Genomic DNA, 22,439 nt, shown 5'->3' on the forward strand with positions numbered 1-22,439 from the left:
TGGGATTATTTTATTCATTTGCCAACTGAATACAGTGCCTTTTGTACATCACAACTATTTGACAGATATTTATTAAGCTTTATTTCTTACGTGTGAAGTTTTACCTAGATCAAGCATCATAGAGCTTTCAGCCTCTACAATTCACAGGGAATGGAATAGAAGAGGCTCCCAAATATGGGCTCTGTGGCTGAGATCTGAGAGAGACCAATGGCAAAATTGAGCAGTTGTGATGTGTTGCCACATGCAAATGGGCTCAAAGGGCCAGGACCTAAATAGACACATGGACACCTAATTTCAAAAAGAAATCTATAATGATGACAACATAACACTGACTCTCCTGGAATGCTTCCCTATATTAGAAGACTTAGTTGCATATATTTGCAACACATTGAACTGATTTGTAACATATATTAATCTCCTTTATTTCTGACTATACCCAATTTGCACCAGCGTGATATGACAATTAGGGGGAAGGACAGGGAGAAGACCCAAACTTCACTGTTTCATGGCTCAGCTGACACTTCCTAACAGCTCTGCTGATCTGCATAGATCTTAAAATGTTAATGTAACTGAGGAATATTGTTTAAATAATTTATCTGTAAAGAACCTCAATTCAATAAATAGTTTAATATCAGAAATGGAAAGATGAAAAATCTTCTACATTATTTTATTTCAAGAATCAACACCCAAGACCATTTTAAGCACTAAAATATGTTGGTTGAAGAGGAGTTGACATTTTTGTTATTCATAATGATATTTTTAAGCTTTCCTAATCATTTTCCTAGAAATGATACACTTCACTTGGAAACGACTACATGGACATTATCTATCTGATGGTTCAATTTAAGATTTCATTTTAAGTCTCCTGGAGTTTAAAAATAAGATAACATTATGTTGTTTGATGTAATTTATTACTGTTGTTATTTTAGTTCTGGGCTTTGTATTCTCAAGGTAATGTTCTGACCAATGCCTTTCTTTGGACCATCTCACAATACCATTTTAAGATGCATAGAGCAAGTGAAAAGTAAAATACCATAGGCCTCGACACGCCTGAGTGGTTCAGTTGGTTGAGTGTCCAACTTTGGCTCAGGTCATGATTCCATGTGTTCTGAGCTCTAGCCCTGTATCGGGCTCTGTGCTGACAGCTCAGTCCTGGAGCCTGCTTCTGATACTTCTCCCTCTCTTTCTGCCCCTCTGCATCTCTCTCTCTAGCTCTCTTAAAAATTTATAAACATTAAAAAAATAATGGCTTTTTAGCTTTTCTAGCCCCAAAATGAGGCTCTATTCCCATGACCCTGGGATCATGACCTGAGCTGAAATCAAGAGTTAGATGCTCACCTGACTAACACCGAGGTGCCCCTCAAAACAGGATTTTAATGAAAAAGGATGTGGTTTACAAAACTGATTTTCTTTAATTATTATTACATGTTTTATCCAGCTATAGACATTCAGCTGCCATCCAAAGGACATATTAAAAAATATTTAATGAATGACGTATCTTCAAATATTGTTTAATATTTGTACAAAAGTCTTTCAAAATGTTGCAAATTATGTCTGAAAAGTATAGTTTTCACTTTTTTCTAACTATAATTCAATTCTTTATAAAATAAACATCAAAATCAAACAATAAACCAAATATTATATTAAAACATATTCATTATAGTCATTGTATAGTTTTATTAAAATATTATAAATTATAGAATTAAACTTTAGTGAGTCTAAATTTACATATCTGTTTCAATTTAATTATTGATGAATTGATTCTATTTGTAATGTTGAACTTAAATGAGATAAATTTCAATGTTCTGTACTGAAAGTGTTTTCACCTGACACATTGTTTTAAATTATAGTAATTGAGCATAGTGAACACTTATGTCTAAATTAGAGGGACTGAGATAGGGTTGAACATTTCTTCTTGAAGATTTTCTTTTAATACATTTATTTTTGAGAGAGAGAGATAGAGACAGAGCATGAGTGAGGGAGGGTCAGAGAGAGAGGGAGCCACAGAATCTGAAGCAGGCTCCAGGCTCCAAGCTGTCAGCACAGAGCCCTATGTGGGCCTTGAACTCATGAACATTGAGATCATGACCTGTGCTGAACTGGGACACTCAACTGACTGAGCCACCCAAGTGCACCAAACATTTATTATTGATAGTAGTTTTAATAAAGTGGTGATGGTTGGATATACGCATGGAAGATGTCCATGTATTAAACAGAATTACACCCCAAACTGAACTTACAAGGCCCATGAAGTTTGTTTTCTGAGCTGGTTTTTGAAAAATTCAACTCCAAAGGACTAATTTGGCATAGTTATAACATTCCTATGCAAATTGGGCCTAAAGCTATGAACAAAGATTTTTGGTGAAGTCAACTTGATACATTTAGCCATTATTATCATCAGAATGTAATTCACTTAGTGTACTTTTATATAAAGTATTATAAAACAAATATAATGTAAGTATTGGTACTGAAAATTTGCTTGAGATAAGTTTCTGTCTCTCTCTTCTTTTCTCTCTTCCTCCTTGTTTGTGAATTGTGAATATTTTTCTTCATTTAAGTATCCCAGTACAGTTTGCAATTAAATGCAAATAAAATTGGCCTGTGAACATAAAAATGCATCATGTGGCATATAAGTTCCACATTTTTATTTCATATTTGTTACTGTTAAATTTCAGTATCTTTATTTTATTAGTCTTCCAAAATATTTATACAAGTAAAATTATAATTTAATCTCATCTCTGGGTAAAAAAATCCTGTTGATTTCTGAAGAATCAGTAGATTTATACAAATAAGAAACAAGGAGCAAATGCCTTTGGGAAATACCTTGAATCACATGAATGAACATTAAATGAGAGACTCTTAAGGTAAAGATGTTCTTATGTTTTTTGCCTTGGTTCCTGAATCTGTGTTTGTGTACCTAAGAGATATAATTAAATATCCATGAAATTGGTAGGCCAAGAATTGAATTAATACCTTAAACTTTAATAGTTCACTTTTGGTTTAATGAAAATGCAGTGGTCGTTAGCTTCTGAATGTGACTGTATCACATGACCTTGCCTGCACCTACACACCTCTGCAGCAGCCTTATTGCCAGTAGAGCCAAGGGTGTCCGTGCAGCACAGGAAAACACATGTTCAGATGGTACAGGATTGGAAACCCGGTCCCACAGACCCCTTGGTAGGTGAAAAACTGTTCAGCTTCAGTTTTCTTAACAGTTTTATTTCTGCTCCTCAGACAATTATTGCTGATACTACCTTAGCTACTGTATAATCAACTTACTACAGGAAGTGTCACACAGTCGATAAATGCTGGCCATGAATAGTGATATTGGGTCAATCACACGAAAAGTGACAGGGTTTTCTCCTCTGTCTAGTGCAAGACGTATGCGTGTGTGCTAGAGAGTCATCTGATGGGACTCACGATTGACTTCAGCACAGGATTCATCTGCTTTGATGCTGCAACAAAGGTAATGTGCTCAGGTCAGCTCCATGCTGCAGGCATGTAATTTAAGAATGGTTGAAATAACTTAGAACTCCTGTCAGTATTTTAATTGATTATCATGTATCATATTTAAGACCCTTGTTTTTGTAAAAAAAGAAGATAAATCATGCTTTATTCTGATTATAGAGAAACAAGTTTGAATTTAATAGGACAAACATGTTTCCGTGAAACATCATAACTATATAAAGTGAATATATATGTATAACATACATACATTTTATTTTATGATATATATATTCTTCTTACTATGCAGCCTCTGAGGGGAAATTTTTTCCACAAACACAATTTTTGTAAACAAGTGTTTCTTTATTATTCTTCTGCATCAACATCTTTAATATCCAAATGGGGAAAACCTTTTTTTTAGTTTAGTATTGGTATTGGTAACATCTTAGAATCCTAGTGTGTGGAGGAATTGGGCCGTTAGAGTTTCTAGCCAGGGAGAAAACCCTGGTCATGCTGACCTGACTTAGGTCTTGGGTTGTCCAATCGGGATCCTTTTCCACAAAGGGTCTTTCTGAGAGTGGGGCACACTGAATGATGCAGGGCATCCTCACGATCAGTGGTATCAATCAAACCTTAAAACATGATGGACCCTTACCCACAGGCAATCTTTTCCCAGTGCTAGAGTCACTGCTGCACTTTCTGCCTGGCTCTGGTCCCCATGGAGGGCGTCTTTTCCCTCTCTTGATACATCAATTCCTAAGGTCCGTTCCACTTTCTCCTTTATCAAAGTACGGCCTAAGAAATAAACCGATATATTCCTTCCCACTAATTTTAAGAATTGATGAGTATTTTCTTCCTGGGAAACTTATATTTCCCCTAAAAATTAACGATTGTACAGAATTTCAAGACACAAATGGAAAAAAACCAGATACTGATATAAGTGCTTGAGGAAGTCGGCGTAGGGAAAGTGGGAGGATTTGAACCTTGGGTAAGATGGGAGTCTATACCGCAGTCCCGCAGCTCAAGCTGAGTACGATGCAGGTCGGTGTACAGAGCTTGTAGGAGTTCTCATGACCCAGCAACCTAGATTGTCACACAAAAGGTCACGTCATTTAAGGACGGCCAATTATTTTTTGGCAGAGTGAAAGTAGGTGGTACACACACATCAGATTTCACCTTCTGCAAGTTGCCTTTGCCTCAGGCCAAGAGAATACTTCTCTAAATAGGGAACTTCAGGTTCCCTGGCTCTTGATGGCTCTCAGATGAGACTGTCTAAGCTTTTCCGGTGAATCAAGATTCTCTTTGGAGTAAGATATTCAACTCATGAGTATTAATTTAACAGATTAGTAATTTAATTATTCCTCAATTTCATAAGTATTTAACTAATGTAATAAATAATCTTAAAAATGATTATAATTGTAGGAAAAAAGGCTCAAGTGTGATTTTACAAAGAAAATATTATAGCTACCATTGTCCCCAAACTCTCACAATGAACATGAAAGAGTCACACCTGGTAAATGAGAGGGAAGGGAATCAAATTCATCTGAACACAGATCTGAAAGCCTGAATCTGTTCCGAGTTTTTCTTTAAGGCAAGTATAATCCAAATCCATGTCAGGGGCCACCAAGGGTCTCTTGGTGTGGGAAGGGAGAAAATCCAGATGCAGATGTTCTATACGACGTGTTGAGGTATTCCCACCTGAGGAGGAATGAGGAGCCAGGAGACCCTCAGCAAACTGTCCTGATGCCACCTGGGCACACCATCTAGTAAGGATGAGATTTTAGTCACTGCAAGCTTGATGCAGGAAAAACTAAACACTTTGGGGAGTAGCAGTCACCTTCTTTCCATTTTCTGACTGTCAAGTTCTTAATGTCAAGGCGATCTGAGAATTGGGAAGCAAGGAAAGAGTCTGTCTGCTTATTATGAAGAGAGTATTCATTGCTGAAACAGCGACACTTGCACAATAGGGAGCTATTAATAATTATAAGCCATAAGAGTCCTGGGCAAACCACGGGGCTGGCCTTACTGCAGGAAGGTGGCCTCACTCCACAGAATGAGCCTCAAAGTCATTTTTAAATATAAAAATGTAAAAAAGGTCATTGTTATATCTTCATTAAAATGTTTGTTCCAATATTTTATTAAAATAATTAAGTGGTAGTAAATTATTTTCTCTACTTCATATGCATGTGGAAAGAATCCTTAAGAACATATGTCCGACAGATTTTCTAAATGTTTGAGTTTGAGAAGGGCCACAGCAACGATGCTACTGACACCTTTAGCTGCTCACATTTTGTCTGTCTGCACTGCATCTTGCTCAGGGCCTCCAGCCCCGAAGTCACTGTGGAAAGCAAACCAAAGGTCTTATGATAAAGCACATATCTCAGGAAAGGGGAGGACGGTGTTCCAAGTGGCCAGCTGAGCTCTGTGTACAGCAAGTTCGTCACTGTTAGTGCAGGAGCAAAGGGGAGAATTGCCGCCTTAATAGACATTATATGCACATAGAATATATATATGCAACCATATTTATCATTTCTTACATGGTTTGTAAATAAACAACATTGAAAGAATTAGTTAGAAGGCTGGATCATGGCAAGTAAGAATAGAGTCACCGTGACCTCACTCTACACGAGGCTGCTACAGGTTTGAAAGCAGTGAGTTCTGGGAATATCCAGCTCCTTCTCATCACTTGTCCTTTGTGCTTGAACATCCCCAGGGAAAACCATTTCCCTGGAATTTCCAGACAGTACAAAACACGCTAAAGAGTATTGTATTTCCCACACTTCCGTTTACATTGGCAAAATGACAGGAGGTTATACATTCCTTTGTTTCCCTTAGTGTTGCTGGGGAGATTCCCTCATAGAAATGTGTTGCCAAATAAAACTCAGGCTATTCATTGTAATCTTCTTCCTGACTAAAATGTAGGCTTTTTAGTGTTAGAAAGAGTTTTCTCACTAATATGTCAATGTATGGTGTTGCAGTACTAATATGATTCCCATAGCTTAAAAGTATAGATTTGTCACCATGACATCCCTTTAATCTTGCACATATACATTAATCAATTATGTCTATTAATACATTTCCTAAATTAACAGAGCCTTCAGCAGTAGCATTAAGTAAGTAGTTCACTGGATACTTGCTGTCTATTGAAAGATACAGAAGCATACACAGTTCAGTCTTGGGTGCTCTAGGAAAGCTTCCTAGAAGTCGAGACAAGGGTAAAACCATCCAGACAAACCTCCAAGGAAGAACATTGAATGTGAGGTCAGAGGAGATGAGAGATCCAGTTTGTGGGTAGCCAAGGACCAGGTTATGAAAGGCATCCTAGTGAAAGAATTTACATCTGATCTGATCCTAAGACAGAAGAAACTTTGAAGGGTTTGAGATACAGGAAGGAAATGACCAGAGTGTTTGGCAGCACAAACCCAGTAGAACACAGTGCATAACTGAGGTGGAGAAAAGTTGGGCAAACCCTGGATTCCAAATTCTCGTAGTTGGTCCTCCTCTGGGCGTCCACCACCCTAGGACGTTCCAGAGGAAAAGGTGTGCCTGGTTAATCAGGGCAAATACGCTGTTACAAGAGGGTGAAAATGACCAGTGTATGCACAGAAATAAGGTATGTTCAATATCATGAAAGACAAGTTACAAGGAAGGAAATGGAGAAAATGCTGGGGGTGAAAAACTGGGTGCCTGATGACCATCCAAGGAATGTTTCACCAAATGTGATTATAACTACGGACAGGTCATTTTGGCCAAGGCATCCACGTTGCATGGATTGGATGGAGGCAACACTGAATGAAGGGCATTAATGAATTAATTTTTGTTTCCCCTTGATAGTTTAGAACAACTTTCAAACATTTCTTTTTAACCACGAAATTTTGTAAGCAAAATAAAAAAGAATGAGAAAGGATTATTTTTATCTGTGTCTAGAGCACCTGAGCTCTAGTGGTTAAAATGAAGATGAAAGCATCAGATCCCACCCCTCTGGCGCCCCAGCCCCCCACTCCTTATGCTGCTGCCCAGGGTATGACTCAACCTCAAAGCCTCTGGGGGCTGTAATTGTAGCTCATCGGATGTAAATGTCCATTGCAATGCGTGGGACCCTGTAAATCCTGACTCTTATACCTGGGAAAAGTAAAAGACAATATTACTTATATTACTGTTTTCCTGACAGAGTCTCTGAAACAATTGCTTCCTCAAAATTGCTGTTGTCTGATAGTTTTTTTAAAAAATGTTTTAATAGTTGAATTAGAGAAATTCCAAGATAATGTTCTTAAAAGGCTTCTCTACCACAGGATGTTTATGAGTCAGTACTAACAGTATATTAAAAACATTTTTGAAATAATGATTGGCTAACAGATTTATGCAGATAATAAATTATGAAATAAAAAGGTAACATTTTAAAGGATTGACTCTGTCATATGTTAGAAGCTACTATAGTGATTTTATATTTTCTTTTGTGCTCATTACTTTCATTGATTATATATTGGAAACATTATCTGGAAGAAATTTGTAAGACTCATACATGTGCATGATGACCTGTATTTTGGAAATTTATACTCAATGCAGTAAAAGACGTCAACCTAGCTGAAATCACTTCCCTCTTGGTTTTGAGATGTTCTTTATAAAATTAGAGGACTTACTCTTCCCAAATAATTGTGCTTCAGAATTAAGTTTGTTGTTAAGATACTGATTCATGAAGTATCTTAACCTACCTAATCCATTTATACCTTTAAGTAGATACTGATTTCTACAGTGTTTCAAGGTAAAATTTAAAAGGAAGTTGATGTGACATATATTTAGACTTTTCATTTTCAAGAGTTTTTGATATAAGTTGGGTAAGTTGAAGGTCACTAATTATCAGGAGCTATGAGCTACGGTTTCTCCTAAAGAGAGAGGATCTTTGTGTACACACACATATGTCCTTATATCTTTGACTTAAAAAAAAAGCATTTATGTAATTATAACACAATTATTATATGAATTCCATAGGTTAGGCCTTTCAAAATGGAATTAAACCTTTATTTTTCTATTTTATGCTATTTTCCCTATAATATTTGAACTATTTCATATCAAAGGTTGATATTAAAAATCCAAAAAGAAAGTTTGAAATGATTTCAATGAGTGTTTTCTTGAAATGTCTCCTACATAAGTAGAAATTTTACATACACATATGTTATGATGTAGTTACAACTATATTCATATAAACCTTAGTGTTTTTCCTTATTACAATATCTTTCAGTCATTTTTCTTCTCCAGTTGTGTAATTTACAGCCCCCAAATATGGATAAAGACATAAAATTGTATTTCATGAAAGTTTTACATTCTTCTTCAGATAAATTATTTCTTCTTTGCTTTTAGGAGAATGAAGAGCATTGCATTTATTGCAAAATAAACTCAGACATTTAGGGAAACAGTCTATCCGGTAACATTTTTAACCCTCAAGCATTTTAAAGGTAGCCCTAAAGTAAATGTTTGAATGAGAAATATTAACCCAAGTTTTCATGCCAGTATATCAATAACAGAATAATAAAATCCTGGATTTTTTATTCATTTTTTCCAATATAAAGACATTATAGGGGTGCCTGGGTGGCTCATTTGGTTCTGCGTCCAACTTCAGCTTGGATCATGATCTCACAGTTCGTGGGTTCAAGCACCACATCGGGTTCTGGGCTGACAGCTCAGAGCCTGGAGCCTGCTTCAGATTCCGTGTCTCCTTCTCTCTCTCTCTGCCCTTCCCTTGTTTACTCTGTCTCTCTTTGTCTCCAAAAATAAACAGACATTAAAATTTTTAAAAGACATTATAAAGTAACATGGAAACTAACACATGTATTATTGCCTATATTTATAAAATATTAAAAAATTAAAAAAATTCTTTGACTTACATGCTTTATATACTTTTTCCATTTTCTATCCTTTCCCCCTCCCTCTTCCTCAGCCTTTAAAAGGTTTTAAATTTTAATTCCTTCCTGGGCCTTTTGATATATTTTATTTTCTCTTTATTAACTTTTTTTCATTATTAAGAATACCTAACTTAAAATTCTTCTCATTCTATCTTAGATTGTCTTTTCGTCAATCATCAGTTTTGGATTTTACGAAATGTTTTGTTAATATAATGTATTAACTGCTGCAACTACCATGTAGGAAATGGGAATAATAGTGGTAGCTGTGTGTCTGTCTCCCAGCATTATTCTAAAATTAAATAAGATAGGTTTCTGAAAAAGGAAAACATAGTAAATTGTCATATGGAAACTAACTTCATGTCTGAAGTCCTCAAGCATTATTCTGACCAGCCCATCTTTCAGTGGGTTTTGTCTTTTCATCTAGTCCCAAGAACCCATCACGTTTTCTTCCCCTTCTCCTTCAGATTTCTCGAACTCATTAAGGAGCTGCCTCTGTCCTCTTGCCCTTAACACCCCGGGACGTTTGCAAGTCACATGGACGCCATAGCCTACTTTCTTCACGTCTTAAGTAGAAATGTGGATGACATCTTTTCCACATGCCTGTTGCAAAGTTTAAACAAAACGTGTGTGGAGAGTGTTGCCTAGTGCCGAGGGCAGGAGGAGCCTTCTAAGAGGCGGGTGCTTAGGTCTCTCCCACATGGCTGGGGGGTTGCAACAATGGCAGGGCACCAGCGCCAAGGACTCCCTGCTATGGTGCTGCCATTCCCCAAATGTCACTGTGGTTTTTAGAATCCTGGATCGATCAATCAACACATTAGTCTGCTACAATCCAGTCCTTGGGGGTCTCTGCTTTCAAGAAGGTCTTTGTTCTCATGGTGCCTAGTAAAGAAGATTGACATTAAACAAGTCATCCTAAGAGTAATGGTTCTTAGCAGAAGGAGTTCAATGTGGCGTGAAAGCGTGTAAGATAGGTAAGGGCCCATGGGTGGCACCTGGAGAAAATTACACTTCACCGGAAAATTGTTAGGTCATGACCGGCTAACAAGGCACACGAAACAGAGTGTGTGAACACCCTGAGATGTGGGATGACGGACAGATTCCGTGGGGCAGGAGCAGGAGGATGAGAGAATGAGAGCAGTGGTCAAAAGTAGGCACCACACAGTGAGGAGCCAGGGTCTTCGCCGTCCAGCTTTGGTACTCACATCAGTTAACTACGGCCACTAAGTTGCTCTGTCTCCCACAACGACAACACTCACTGGCTTACAGTGGTGTGTTTTACTCACGTTTGTACGGGCTCAGATGACCGATCTGTACAGGGGTCCTCTGCCAGTCTGCAGTTGGAACGGCTCCCTGAAGCATCATGATTTGACTCTGCTCTCCCTGGTCATTTTCTGAACCAGGAGGTTAGTCCAGGCACGCCCTTCTCGTGCAGATGGTGAAGGCAGAGAGAACAAACCTTAACATGCGATTTATCTTCCGCGCCTGCTGCTGGAACTACCACAAAATTCCATTGGCCAAAGCACGTGGCCGCCACCAATTAAAAGGCAGGATCCCCGGGGCCATGATGGGAGAGCATCTTGGAGTTACCTTGCAGTAAGCCTGGGTACCGGGATGATGCAAATTAGGGCGGAAATGCCCGTAGTGACAAGGGCCTCGGAAAGCCACCAACAAGTTTTATCTTAGTGACACAATACAAGCCATGATGACTCAGGCACCTTTGTGGAGACTGCTTTGGAGAGAAGGATAAGTGGAGGATGAGAGGGAAGCGGTTAGACTAGGTTTAGAGTAGGAGGCTTTGAGAATGCAGAGCAACAGGGGCTTCATACTGAGGATATACAGGAGTGCTTAGAGAGAGAAGATGGAGCCACGTATAACACCAGAGTTGCTGACCTGAGCAACCGCGTGGGGAAAAAAACAATTATACTGGGAAAGGAGTGGATTTGCAGGACATCTGTTGAATTATTTTCAGGAAAGCAGCTATGCGAAGTCACTGGAGAGTTACTATGTTCATTGTAAAGATGGGAAGGATCCTTTCTTACCTTTTCCTTAGTTAAGTGACTTTTCTAAGTTTCTTGAGCAAACACCCTCCCGTGTCGTGTAAAATACCATAGGATTCAGAAACTATAAACAGACCGTGCATGCTGGGAACTTAAAATTCCAAGGTGTGGTTCCAATGGCTTTTCCCTGTACTAGGCAACGCTGCGAGGCTGGTTTACTCATCTCAGAATGCCGTCTCTCCCAAGAGACTTCTAGGTCTCTAAAACAAGCAAGTCTCCAGCAGGCAGGCTTCATTCACCACTCAGCTGAGATACGACCTTGTTCCAGATTCATCGGGTGGACATGTAGGCTCTAGCTGGGCTCCCCCATATATCCCATCCCGTGGAACCCCATTCAAAACATTACATTTACACATGCCCTCATGTGTAATTCCAACTCTCTTCAACTGCTTGCCAAAGTGCCTTTTTACCTAAATTGAAATGTTTCGGTGCAAAAGAGGAAGATTATGTATCCTGAGGTGATTCACTATGTTGCCAATTTAATGAATGCAAAGTTTCCCAAGTGATGCCTTTTACATTTGAGTCAGAAGTAAACCATCAGAATAAGCATTTTTAAAAAGCCTTATAAAATTTAAAAAGAGGTAAACCATCAATTTATAGAAATAGTAATTTCTTTGATGTGGGGATTTTTTAATTATGCTCACGGAGAAAAAATACATGATTGATTCATACCAATGAAGTTCATAATTAAATTTTAGAAGTCAAATTAGTTAATGTGAAGGATGGTGCCGCCTCAAAAATAAAGATATGCCGATACTTATGTATGAATTTAGCAGGTGTTTAATAACCTACTTCGTCTCTGTCAGAGGCGCAGCCTGCAGACAACCTGGAGACGCAACAGTAATGACACATGACATGGCACAAGCACGTTGCCTTGGATGTGGTTTCTCAGGAAACTCATTTCCTTCTCTCTCGGTAGCTGTTATTATCCATTGAGCCGGCAACTAATTGTGTGCACATACATTACAAAGAAATAACTAGAAAAGAGTTGATTTGTGTAGAGGATTGGTAATATAAATACAAAGTACGGCTGAATTTTATCATGTTTCCAGAAAACGACAACAATAAATAAACAAACAAAAACCCTAAGGATCTGAGCAAGTTATACCAACAAGACCAAAATTTCTTGCCAGTTATTTCTTTTTTAATTTACTTAATGTTTGTTTATGTTTGAGAGAGAGAGACAGACAGAGCACAAGTGGTGGAGGAGCAGAGAGAGAAGGAGACAGAATATGAAGCAGGCTCCAGCACAGAGCTCAACACGGGGCTCGAACCCACAAACCACAAGATCATGACCTGAGTCAAAGTCAGACACTCAACTGACTGAGCCTCCCAGGTGCCCCTTGCCAGTTCTTATTATGCACATGGCATATAAGGTTTCTCAAAAATAAAAGTAGTATGTTAATAATAAATAGCCACACCATGTCCAAGTATATGTGGAAACATGTTAGTGCAGTCTTACATATATTTTGATTAGTCTTTGTAAAATCTTACATAGGTCAGATTAAAATAAGCACTCTGTGTATATCAACTTGACAGACTGATGACTTTAAGCTATTATAAAGTAACTCAAAAGATCTGAATTTGAAAATGCTTTTTCTGGTTTTTAATTTGCTTTTAGTTCTTAATAGATTTCCCTATACGTAGAGTCGAGTTGAGGGGAATAAATTTGATAGAGTAACTCTGAACTTCATCGGGCTGTTTCATCCAGTCCTTAATTTAGGCAGCTGGACCAATGATAATGAATTTCTGTTCAGTTACCTACAGATCAGATATATATCTTGGTCTGTAAGGATGTGTGTTAAACACATCTTGCTGTCCATTTTGGTCTGACTCCTCTGCATTCCATTCTCAGTTATCAAAAGAAGTCTGAATTATCTGCCGTACTCTTGTCTCTTCCTCAACAACTCCTCCTAAATGAATCTAGAAGACCGTTGCTAACTAATGTGGGTAATTCCTTCTCATTTGGGTTTCTGCAATATCATCCAAATAGTTCTTTTCTATTTCTTTATTGGACAGACTCTTTTTATGCATTAACTATGCCTTGACCACAGACGGAAACTAGGAATACAAAAAGAGATACAGTCCCTCCTCTCAAGAAATCTACACTTAAATGAAAACAGGTCTTGCCAAATACTATAGCAAGAAGCCAAAGCCTTATAAAGACAGAGACTTTCATACCTCTCTGTTCCATCTTTCACACAATTGCCAGATTAATGATGCTTCTAATATGTAAATTCAGCCATGTCTTCAGATTCTCTTGTTAAAGTACTTTAGTGGCTTCCTACTGCCCTAAAGACAATATTTGTGGGGCACCTGGGTGGCTCAGTCAGTTAGGCCTCCAACTTCGGCTCAGGTCAGATCTCACGTTCGTGGGTTCGAGCCCCGCGTTGGGTTCTGTGCTGACAGCTAGCTCAGAGCCTGGAGTCTGCTTCCAGTTCTGTGTCTCCTTCTCTCTCTGCCCCTCTCCCTCTCATGCTCTGTCTCTCTCTGTATCAAAAATAAAACATTAAAAAAATTTTTAAAAATTAAAAAAAAACAAGACAATATTTGTTAGCATAGTATAGAAGCCTCTTAAAGTTCTGGTTACTGCCTGCAATTTAGCATTATCTCTTGCATCCCTGCCCCTCTCCAGCATTTGGTGACTCAGCCATATTCTACTCTTTTACATAGAATACTCCCACAATTTACATTCATCCCTGAGTGCAAATCTTCATCTGGAAAGCCTTATTTCACCCATCTCATTTAGATGTCCCTTCTTTGAGATCAGAGAATTGTAGGTCTACCCCAGCATAGCACTTAACATAATGTATTGCAATTAAGTCTAGTGGAGATATTAACTGTAATCTCTGATCTAGACTCAAGCACAGCTCAAAGATACAGAATTAATTCAGGTGACTAGTACTGAATATATTGATGAACATGATATCACCTAAAGAAGTAAGTGAAAACCATTAGCTTTCATCTAACTCTGTGATCTTTTCATACTGCTCTTTATCCCACTATCTATCACTGTTCAAATTTACAGAAGTTTAAAATTAGTATATAGAGTTGAAGTAAAAATGCAATTATGCCCAAAGATTTATCTAATTAAGATAAATTTCACATAATGAGAAGTGTAAAGATGTGTAAAGAAAAATCGTTTTAAAGAGGTTTCTTCTGCTTTTCCACCAAATACGATTGCTAGCAAACCTGCAAAAAGAGGAAGGAAGGGCCCACCTTTAAAACATTAAAAGTTGTAAATTAATTTCAGGGTTGGGGAGGATGGATAGAAGGAAAGCAAGAGGTGATATGCATGCTTGGGCTTTCTGCCAGAGTTGAAGGCTGATGCAAAATGAGAATAAGGCTGAGTGGAAGGTTTGATTTACTCTTAGCTAGAAGGCCCATCAAGACCATTTGCAAGGAAACTTAGAATGTATTTGTGGTTATTGATGGGCAAACATGAATTAAATGCCAAGTGCCAGGTGTTTGGTGTTCTAAGAAGAGTAAAATTATATCCTGGTTTCAAAGCATTTTTATTGTAATTGTTAACATGATCTATGTAATAAGTTGTAATACATAAAGGTTGTTGTTTCTAGTGTTTTTGCCCCCCGTGTTATAAAATGTCCCACTTCTTTTTCTCATAAGATAGATGACATGATGCTTACATTATCTTCTTAGGTAAAAGTTGCTTCCATTATTTTAAGGAGAAATTTTTCTGGGAGGCATGAAAAATTGATGCTTGCAAACTGTGGACAGAAATGGAAACTAAGGAAGTTTGTGTTTGAGACGGTTTTGACTTTTTTTGTTCAACATGTAAGTTTTTCACTATCATGTGCACAGCTTCATTTCCCATTTATATGTAATTACTGAATTATACTTTTGAATAGTTTGCATCTAAGACATGCTTGATGCTATACAAATGTGAATTCATTCACTAACCTGAGTCACTTAGTTGTATCCCCCAAGGGATTACACAAATATTGAATGTTCTCTAGATCACTAACATTCCCAAACTCCAAGCCAGTTCTAGCAAAGGGTCTTAAACAAATGAATAGCTTACAGAAAGCTTTCGACTTTTAGAGGGAGGGAAAAACAGCTTAAAATAGCAAAGTATTGTAAAGACGAAACAATGACTCAGAACATATTATAGCAAATACTTGGTATCCAGGAAGAGACAAGTGACACTCACTTGGGGAATCAGGAAAGACTGTTTATTTCAAACTGGTGTTGGCCCAGTGGAGTCAGTCCAAAGGCTAAGTCCTGAGCCTTGATGCCAGCCTCTTTTTCTGGGTGGGATTGCAGGGCCTCAAGAGGAAAAATGAAGAAGGGGAGGGGGCACTTATTGGTTGTGTTACTCAGGCAGTTGGCAGATGCAGGAGGCAAGCAAGATTACAGAAGCCAAAATCATGTCTTGCCTTGGTCATCTGGCTGGTCCCTTTTATCTTGCTTTTACCAGCTTTCCTTCTTATTTCCACCCCCCCCCACCTTTATTCTCAAGCTGCTGTACCAGACTTAGAGAAAATCAGTTTGTTGGGGACAGGGAACCCTTTGCTGCCATGGGAAGAGGAGTGAAGACCATTCTGGCTTCTTCCTGCTGGAGAGGGACATTGAAGGGAGAAATATGACAGCAAGCATTCTTCACCATCCAAAGGAGAGTAGCAACCACTGAAATGGTCCAACTGGAGTATCCTCTGGAGTTTTATAGCTTCTGGGCAAGAGGAAACAATCCTAGTTAGCATATTAAGAATACAAGGACCAAACGAGAGGGCTATGAAAAGCATTAGGAGAAGACAATCTAAAAGAAGGAGCCAAAATGCCCAATTCCATATATTGCTGCAAGAGTTCCATAAGTCTGCTAATTCCTGCCTCTGTTCGTTGATTTGCTCTCTTAGCTGCTAGACTGTATCTCAGACTACCCCTGATTATTTGGCACTGAAGCAACATTCTTCATGTAGGAAGAGACATAGGGCTCCTCTTTCAACAGTTAGCAGATCCAGCCCTATTCTATTCTATAAGACTACCCCTGCTAGGGAGTCTACTTGGTCTTGTAGAACCACCAGAGATGGATAACCCCTGCTGTTATTCCTAATGCAATCAGCAAGGCTATAACTTGAATGGCTCTTTTTGATTATGTATCTGCTTCCATGGGTACTGTAAGAGACTGATTGGTGGGAACAATGTTTATCTGAGGGGTGGGGAAGGCCAGGTTGCAGATGCCCATCCTATTGGCCTGTAGACACAGGTAGGCATCTGACCCACATACAAAGAAGGCCCGGGGAGGGGTAAACACCAGGTTTGGGTTGCAGGAAGATGACTGAGTTTCTGACTATCAAGAGTCTGATTGCATTGGCCAATGGTCAAATTGCCAACTGGCTCAGTTCCCATTTTGTTTGTCAGGCATCTGGGAGCTAATTGAGACAGTTCGACTCCAAATAGTGCAGGTCTCACCATGTAGGGGTCTCGGTCTTTAGTTAACAGGGTAACATTACAGTTGTCTGTGTTATTGGAGTAGCTATGTAACGGAGGGGCCCTGTGGACAAGCAGAGCCAGGAGGCTCTGGCCCGGCCGGGATTGGTAACACTGAGGAGGTGATGTGTTGCGTTTAACATTTGACCTAGATGGAGATATAAAACAAATGGTCTATCTGAGTTATGTTCCAATGGAGGTTGAAGTGTTAGGTCAGAAGTGATGCAACAGGCATTAGGAACATCAGGGCAAGTTGGATCAGGCAGCTGCCAACAGCATTTTATTTTTATTTTCCCTGTCCGGTAAGTTTTCCTGTTTCTGGTCAAGGAGTAATCCTCCTGGTATCACAATATCTATTCGGCATGTGGGGGTACACACTGGCACAGGGCATGGTGGACCAGAGGAGCAGGAATTGGTAAAGGAGGAGGGCTTGCAGCAAGAGTCGGATGAGCACAGGGAGAGGAATAACCTCTTTAGGAGGCTGAGCAAGGTAGCAGGCAGTGCAACTTCATGTGCCTGTAACATAAATTTGTCCCTCATGAAAATAGTAGATGGGATTCAGTGATTGGGAGCATAGAGTGGCTCTTTGGGCCTTGGGGGACAAACAAGGAGCAATAAGTCACACATTTTCATGGCGAGAGTGGGAAGAGTCCTTCTGAACAGGTTAGAAACAGGAATATGCGCTACATGGACAGGAGATAGGGTGATCCCATCCAGGGTAGGAGATGGTTACAAAGGCAGAGAACAACACACAGAGGACATCCATCGTAACTCAGATCATATACATCTAAGGATAAGTAGGCATCCTGACACTAGTGAGCGGAGGGAGGCTAACAAAAGTTTGTGACTGAGGCGCCAATCTGCAGGAGTAACTTGGGTCAGCCCTATAACAGAGAGTATGGCAACAAGTATGGAAAGAGAAACAGGTAGGAGGTGACAGTGAAATCTGAGACAGAATGATTTGTTATAGTTCATTTTAAGTTGCTTGGTGATTTCCTTCTGTTACAGAGGGTTCTCACGTGTTGGCTGCAGGCCACTTATCATATGCTCTCTCCCTAAGGGTGATCTGTAGAAGACTATTCTGGTTGAGGGTCACTTTCTGGTTCAAGTGGTTGTCAGGTGACAGGCGGGCTGCCTTTACTGGAGAATGGTGGACCCAGGTGGTTAGTCCTGCAACCTTGAGGACTGTGGGCGTGGCTAGCACAACTAAATAGGGTCCCTTCCTGGTAGATTTGAGCAGTTCCTTTTGCAATCTTTTATCCAAACCTCATTCCTGGGTTGTGGGGGTGCATGATTATTCCTGGGGTAAGAGGTATCCTATCTGTCACCCATCTATGTATCTCAAATACAGTTTTTCATAATCCTTGTAGTTGTTTTTGTATTTCTAAATTCCCTAGTTCTGTCAGATACCCTTTGAATTTGACTAGTGCAGAGTGACTTCTGTATAGAACCTTGACTGGGGAGAATTCTGTTTTTGTCTAGGGTGTACGGTATATTCAGAGGAAAGCTAGGGGTGGTACACTTGGCCAGAGCAAGTTCGTTTCCTGACATAATATTGCCATGGCTGATTCCAAGGGTCAGGATCAATGTTCTACTTTCCCTGAACTCTGGGGCCAGGAGGCTACATGTAAGTTCCATTGGATCTCTAGGGTTTTGGCTACTTGTTGCACCACCTCTGCCACAAAAGCCAGGCCATGGTCTGAGTCTGTGCCCCTTAGCAAGGTCTTGCCTTTTTGGTGCATTTGGGATAGGTTTGAACACAGCCCCAAATCATGCAGATGAATAGCAAAAGATATCTGCATCCTCCACTGGGTCTAATTTTGGTAAAGTCTACCTCTAAATCTTCAAAGGATACCTGACTACAACACTGAATTGCCATGGGCCCAGTGGGGCCTTGTTTAGTGTTATTTTGTCTGCAGAGAAGGCAGTGTTGAGAGATCAGGACACAGAGAGACAGAGTCAAGCAATCACATAGTAACAGCTCAGTAAGGTTTCAAGGGCAGTTTTTTCTAGGTAGGTGACCTCATGCTTTTGGAAGAACTACCTGGTGGGCTAGATGCCCTGGTACATAGACTCTCTGGTCTGGAGGTACCCACCATCCTTCTTATCTGGCCTCCTTTTCTCTGTTGTGCCCATTTCGTTCCTTGGATTGTGTATTTTGGGGAAGTTGGCAGTTCTGGGGCCAGCATGATTTTTTAGGGTGTTTTTTGTTTTCCTGCTGCCTATTTAGCTGCAGTGTCTGCCCATCAATTACCTTCCAAAACTAAGCTTTTTCCTCTTTGGTGTCTCTTGCAGTGGATGACTACTAACTCCCTCAGTTCCCTTAATAGTTTTAGGATTTCTTCCTGATTTCTCATTTCTCTTCCTCCTCTGGTCAAAAGTCCTCCCTCCCTGTATAGAGCCCCATGTACATGTACAGTGGCAAAGGCATAGCATGACTCCGTGTATATGTTGTTCCGTTTGTCTTGACTGAGTTCCAGTGGTCGTACCAGGGCCCGCCGTTCTGCTCCTTGGGCTGACCATCCTTGTGGAAGGGCCTTTGCCTCTGTGACTTCAAAATCAGAGACTACTGCATAACCAGCATATCTTTTGCCTTTGTTCATGAAGCTGCTGCTGTGGGTGAACAGGATGAGGTCAGGATCTTCTGAGGGCCTGTCTGGTAGGGTGGGGGTGGCTGGAATAGACTTCATCAAGTTTCTCAAGACTTGGGGGCCCCAGCACAGCAGGCAAGAAAATGGCAGGGTTGAGAGTTTTTATGGCTTCCAATCTTACTTGTGGGCTCTCACATAGCAGTCCCTGATGGTGTGTCATCTGAGCATGTGTTAGCTAGTGTTGCCCCCTGGCATCCATCAAGGTAGTAACAGAATAGTGATCCCCCAGCTGGTGTTTTGAGGATCACAGAATGGCCTTCGGGTTTGTGCCCTTGTGGCTTCTATGCTGGTGACTTCTCCACATGACCGAGGTGCCTCCTGGTGTGTCCCCACAGTGTTTGGTCCCAGTGCCAACCATGAAGTCTACTGTTTGGCCCCTTCATTTTGATCATTGGCTCATGGAGGCCTAGTTGGATAGAGCCCCATCTTCCTAACCAGAGTTCACTCCTGCCAGTCTGATCAGGTCGGCCTTAGGTGGTTCTGGTCAGTAGCGGGTGGGTGGAGTGGAGGTTTTTGCTTTTCCTTCTTGGCAGTTGGGGCATTCATTTTTCCAGGGTCCAAATTCTTTGCAGCAAGCACATTGATCCCTGTACCATGTGCTTGAATCCCTCATGGTTTCCGTATGGACTTTTCCAGATGGGGAGGTCACCCCAAGGCCGTGGCCAGGAGAGCTGCCTTTTATTTTAGTTTTTCGTCTGCCTCCTTTCTGGCAGATTGATCCCAATTTACAAAAACGTTGTTCGTGATTTCCAATAATTCAGCGGTCTTCCTTTCCAGTGAATCCTTCCAGTTTTTGGAGCTTCTGTCTAATGTCACTCTAGGCCTGTCCCACGAAGGCAGCATTGACCATATGCTGACTTTGGGGGGCTTCTGGGTTGAATGGAGTGTAAACTCTGAAGGTTTCACATAACTCTTCATAGAAATCAGCCAGAATCTCTTCTGGCTTTTGTAGGACCTCAGATACCTTTGCCATGTTGGTGGGCTTTTGGCCCCTGCTTTTACCCCTTGGAGGAAGGCAAGTCGGTATCTTTCTAATCTGGCCCTTCCTGCCTCTGTGTTGGGCCTAGCTTCCCATGCTTGTGCCTCAACATTTAGTCACCTATCTGCTGCTTGAGTCTGGACCCATTTTCTGGCTTCAGTGACAATTTGCCTGTGACCTTTCATGTTGAAAAGGGTAAGCAGAAGCTGCTTACAGTCAACCCAGGCAGGGAGGTGAGCCTGGATTATGGGTTCTAGGAGATCTATCACTGCCTATGGCTTTTTAAAGGAGGGCGGTATATGGTGTTTCCAGGTGAGGAGGTCAGTAATGGAAAACAATTGGTAGTAGAATACCAATCTCCCCTCTGAGTCCCATCAGAGCCTACTCTCCGGACACCTCGTCTGCCACAATGGCATGTGCATTGCTGTTGAGGGTCTTGGACCTTGAGCCACAGACCTAAGGCATCTTCCTATGGGTTCAGGTGTCCCTGGTTGGGGTGGGCTGACTGCTGGGGGAGGCAAGACCAGTGGAGGTGGACTATCAGGCAGGCGAGGTTCTCCTCCAATTCATGGCACACTGGGGGCGTATGGTGGTGGAGATGGAGGGGCTTCTGAAGTTTCTTGAAGGATGCAGGGCAGTTCTTTCTGATTTGAGGTCTTCGTCTTGGCTGGTGCCACTAAGACCCTACATTGTTCCTTCTTATTAACGTAGAACCAGACCAATGAGGCTTGACTTGAGGTATTTCCAGCCATTGATCAACGTATGGAAATTGATCTGGGTGGCCAGCGTCTCCACTACTTTATAAACAGCCTGGACTGTGGGGACCTCTAGGGTGCCCTCAGGGGCCAGCCTACACTGAATGTAGGCTGTTCTAATTCACAGAAGGTGTGTAATATCCCGTAGGACCAATTTGAACCCATAGTCACCTGAAAATTCTTTTTAAAATTCTTAATCATACTCTTCAAAGCAGTAGGTTGAGGAACTTCCTCCTATCCTAGTAGCCTAGATGGAGCCCCCTCAATGTTTGTTGTCCCAGGACAAACACGAAAGGAAGAGGTCATTTCATCCACCTGGTTATTCCCATCAAGGGGACTTAGAAGCCTCTTAGCATTGGCAGGTCAGTATAAATCCCTGATGTGGATCAGGCCTCTAGAACCTGATTCTGCCTTGAGCCATATGGGTCATCATGGAATCGCAGGGTAGGACACACTGAGGGTCGTAGCCAAGACCGTGGAGCAGGGCATTCACACACAATTAGACAGATTGCAGACTTCCACCCAGGACTTCCCTGTCCTCTGTGCTGCCCAGGAGGTGATCGAGCTCCCTGCCCCGTCAGGGGAGGGCCTAAACTTGGTCTTGAGTTCCTGGGGACACTTAACCCAATCCAATGTCCTGTCCTGGCAGAATTTTCTGATTCTCCCTGAGGTTCATTCAAGCCCAAGCCCAATAGCCCAAGCCTGTTGTGGGCCTGGCACGGGTTGGGGTCCAGTGAAATCATCAGTGGCATGCCTTACTTTCCGCCTCAGGGGCCAGCAATGAGTGGCCTCTCTGTTGGCCTCTGACAACAGGGGCTCAAGGGGCCGGTGCAGATGTTGATTTCCTGGCTGATGCACCAAACATGTTACAGCAAGTACTCCATGTGCAGGAAGAGATAAGCCACATGCACTTGGGGAATCAGGAGAGACTTTATTCAGCACCGGTGCCGTCTCAGCAGAGTCACTTCCAAAGGCTAAGTCCCAAGCCATGCCGTCAGCCTCTTATTCCGGGTGGACTGTTGGGCCTGGAGAGAAAGACAGAAAAAGGGAAGGGAGCGGCCATGACCAGATTTCTTCTGAAACACAGAATGTTTGAGAAAATCATACATTTACTGGGGTTAGTGTTTTACACCGAATGGGACTCTAGGTTTCTCTTCTATTTTAAGACAGTCAGGCATTTTCAATGAAAATTCATTTATAATTGG

General features: G+C 41.0%; 1 protein-coding gene across 1 annotated transcript in view; it reads left to right on the plus strand.

Moving 5' to 3' along the window:
* Positions 1-22,439, plus strand: part of SNTG1 (syntrophin gamma 1) — a 602,694-nt gene that overhangs the window by 544,858 nt on the left and 35,397 nt on the right. Inside the window, exon 18 of the mRNA XM_029924001.1 lies at positions 3,374-3,466. Coding sequence (XP_029779861.1) covers positions 3,374-3,466 — 93 coding nt within the window. The remainder of the gene's footprint in view (positions 1-3,373; positions 3,467-22,439) is intronic.

This window comes from Suricata suricatta, chromosome 15 (assembly GCF_006229205.1).
Source record: "Suricata suricatta isolate VVHF042 chromosome 15, meerkat_22Aug2017_6uvM2_HiC, whole genome shotgun sequence".
NCBI lineage: Eukaryota > Metazoa > Chordata > Mammalia > Carnivora > Herpestidae > Suricata > Suricata suricatta.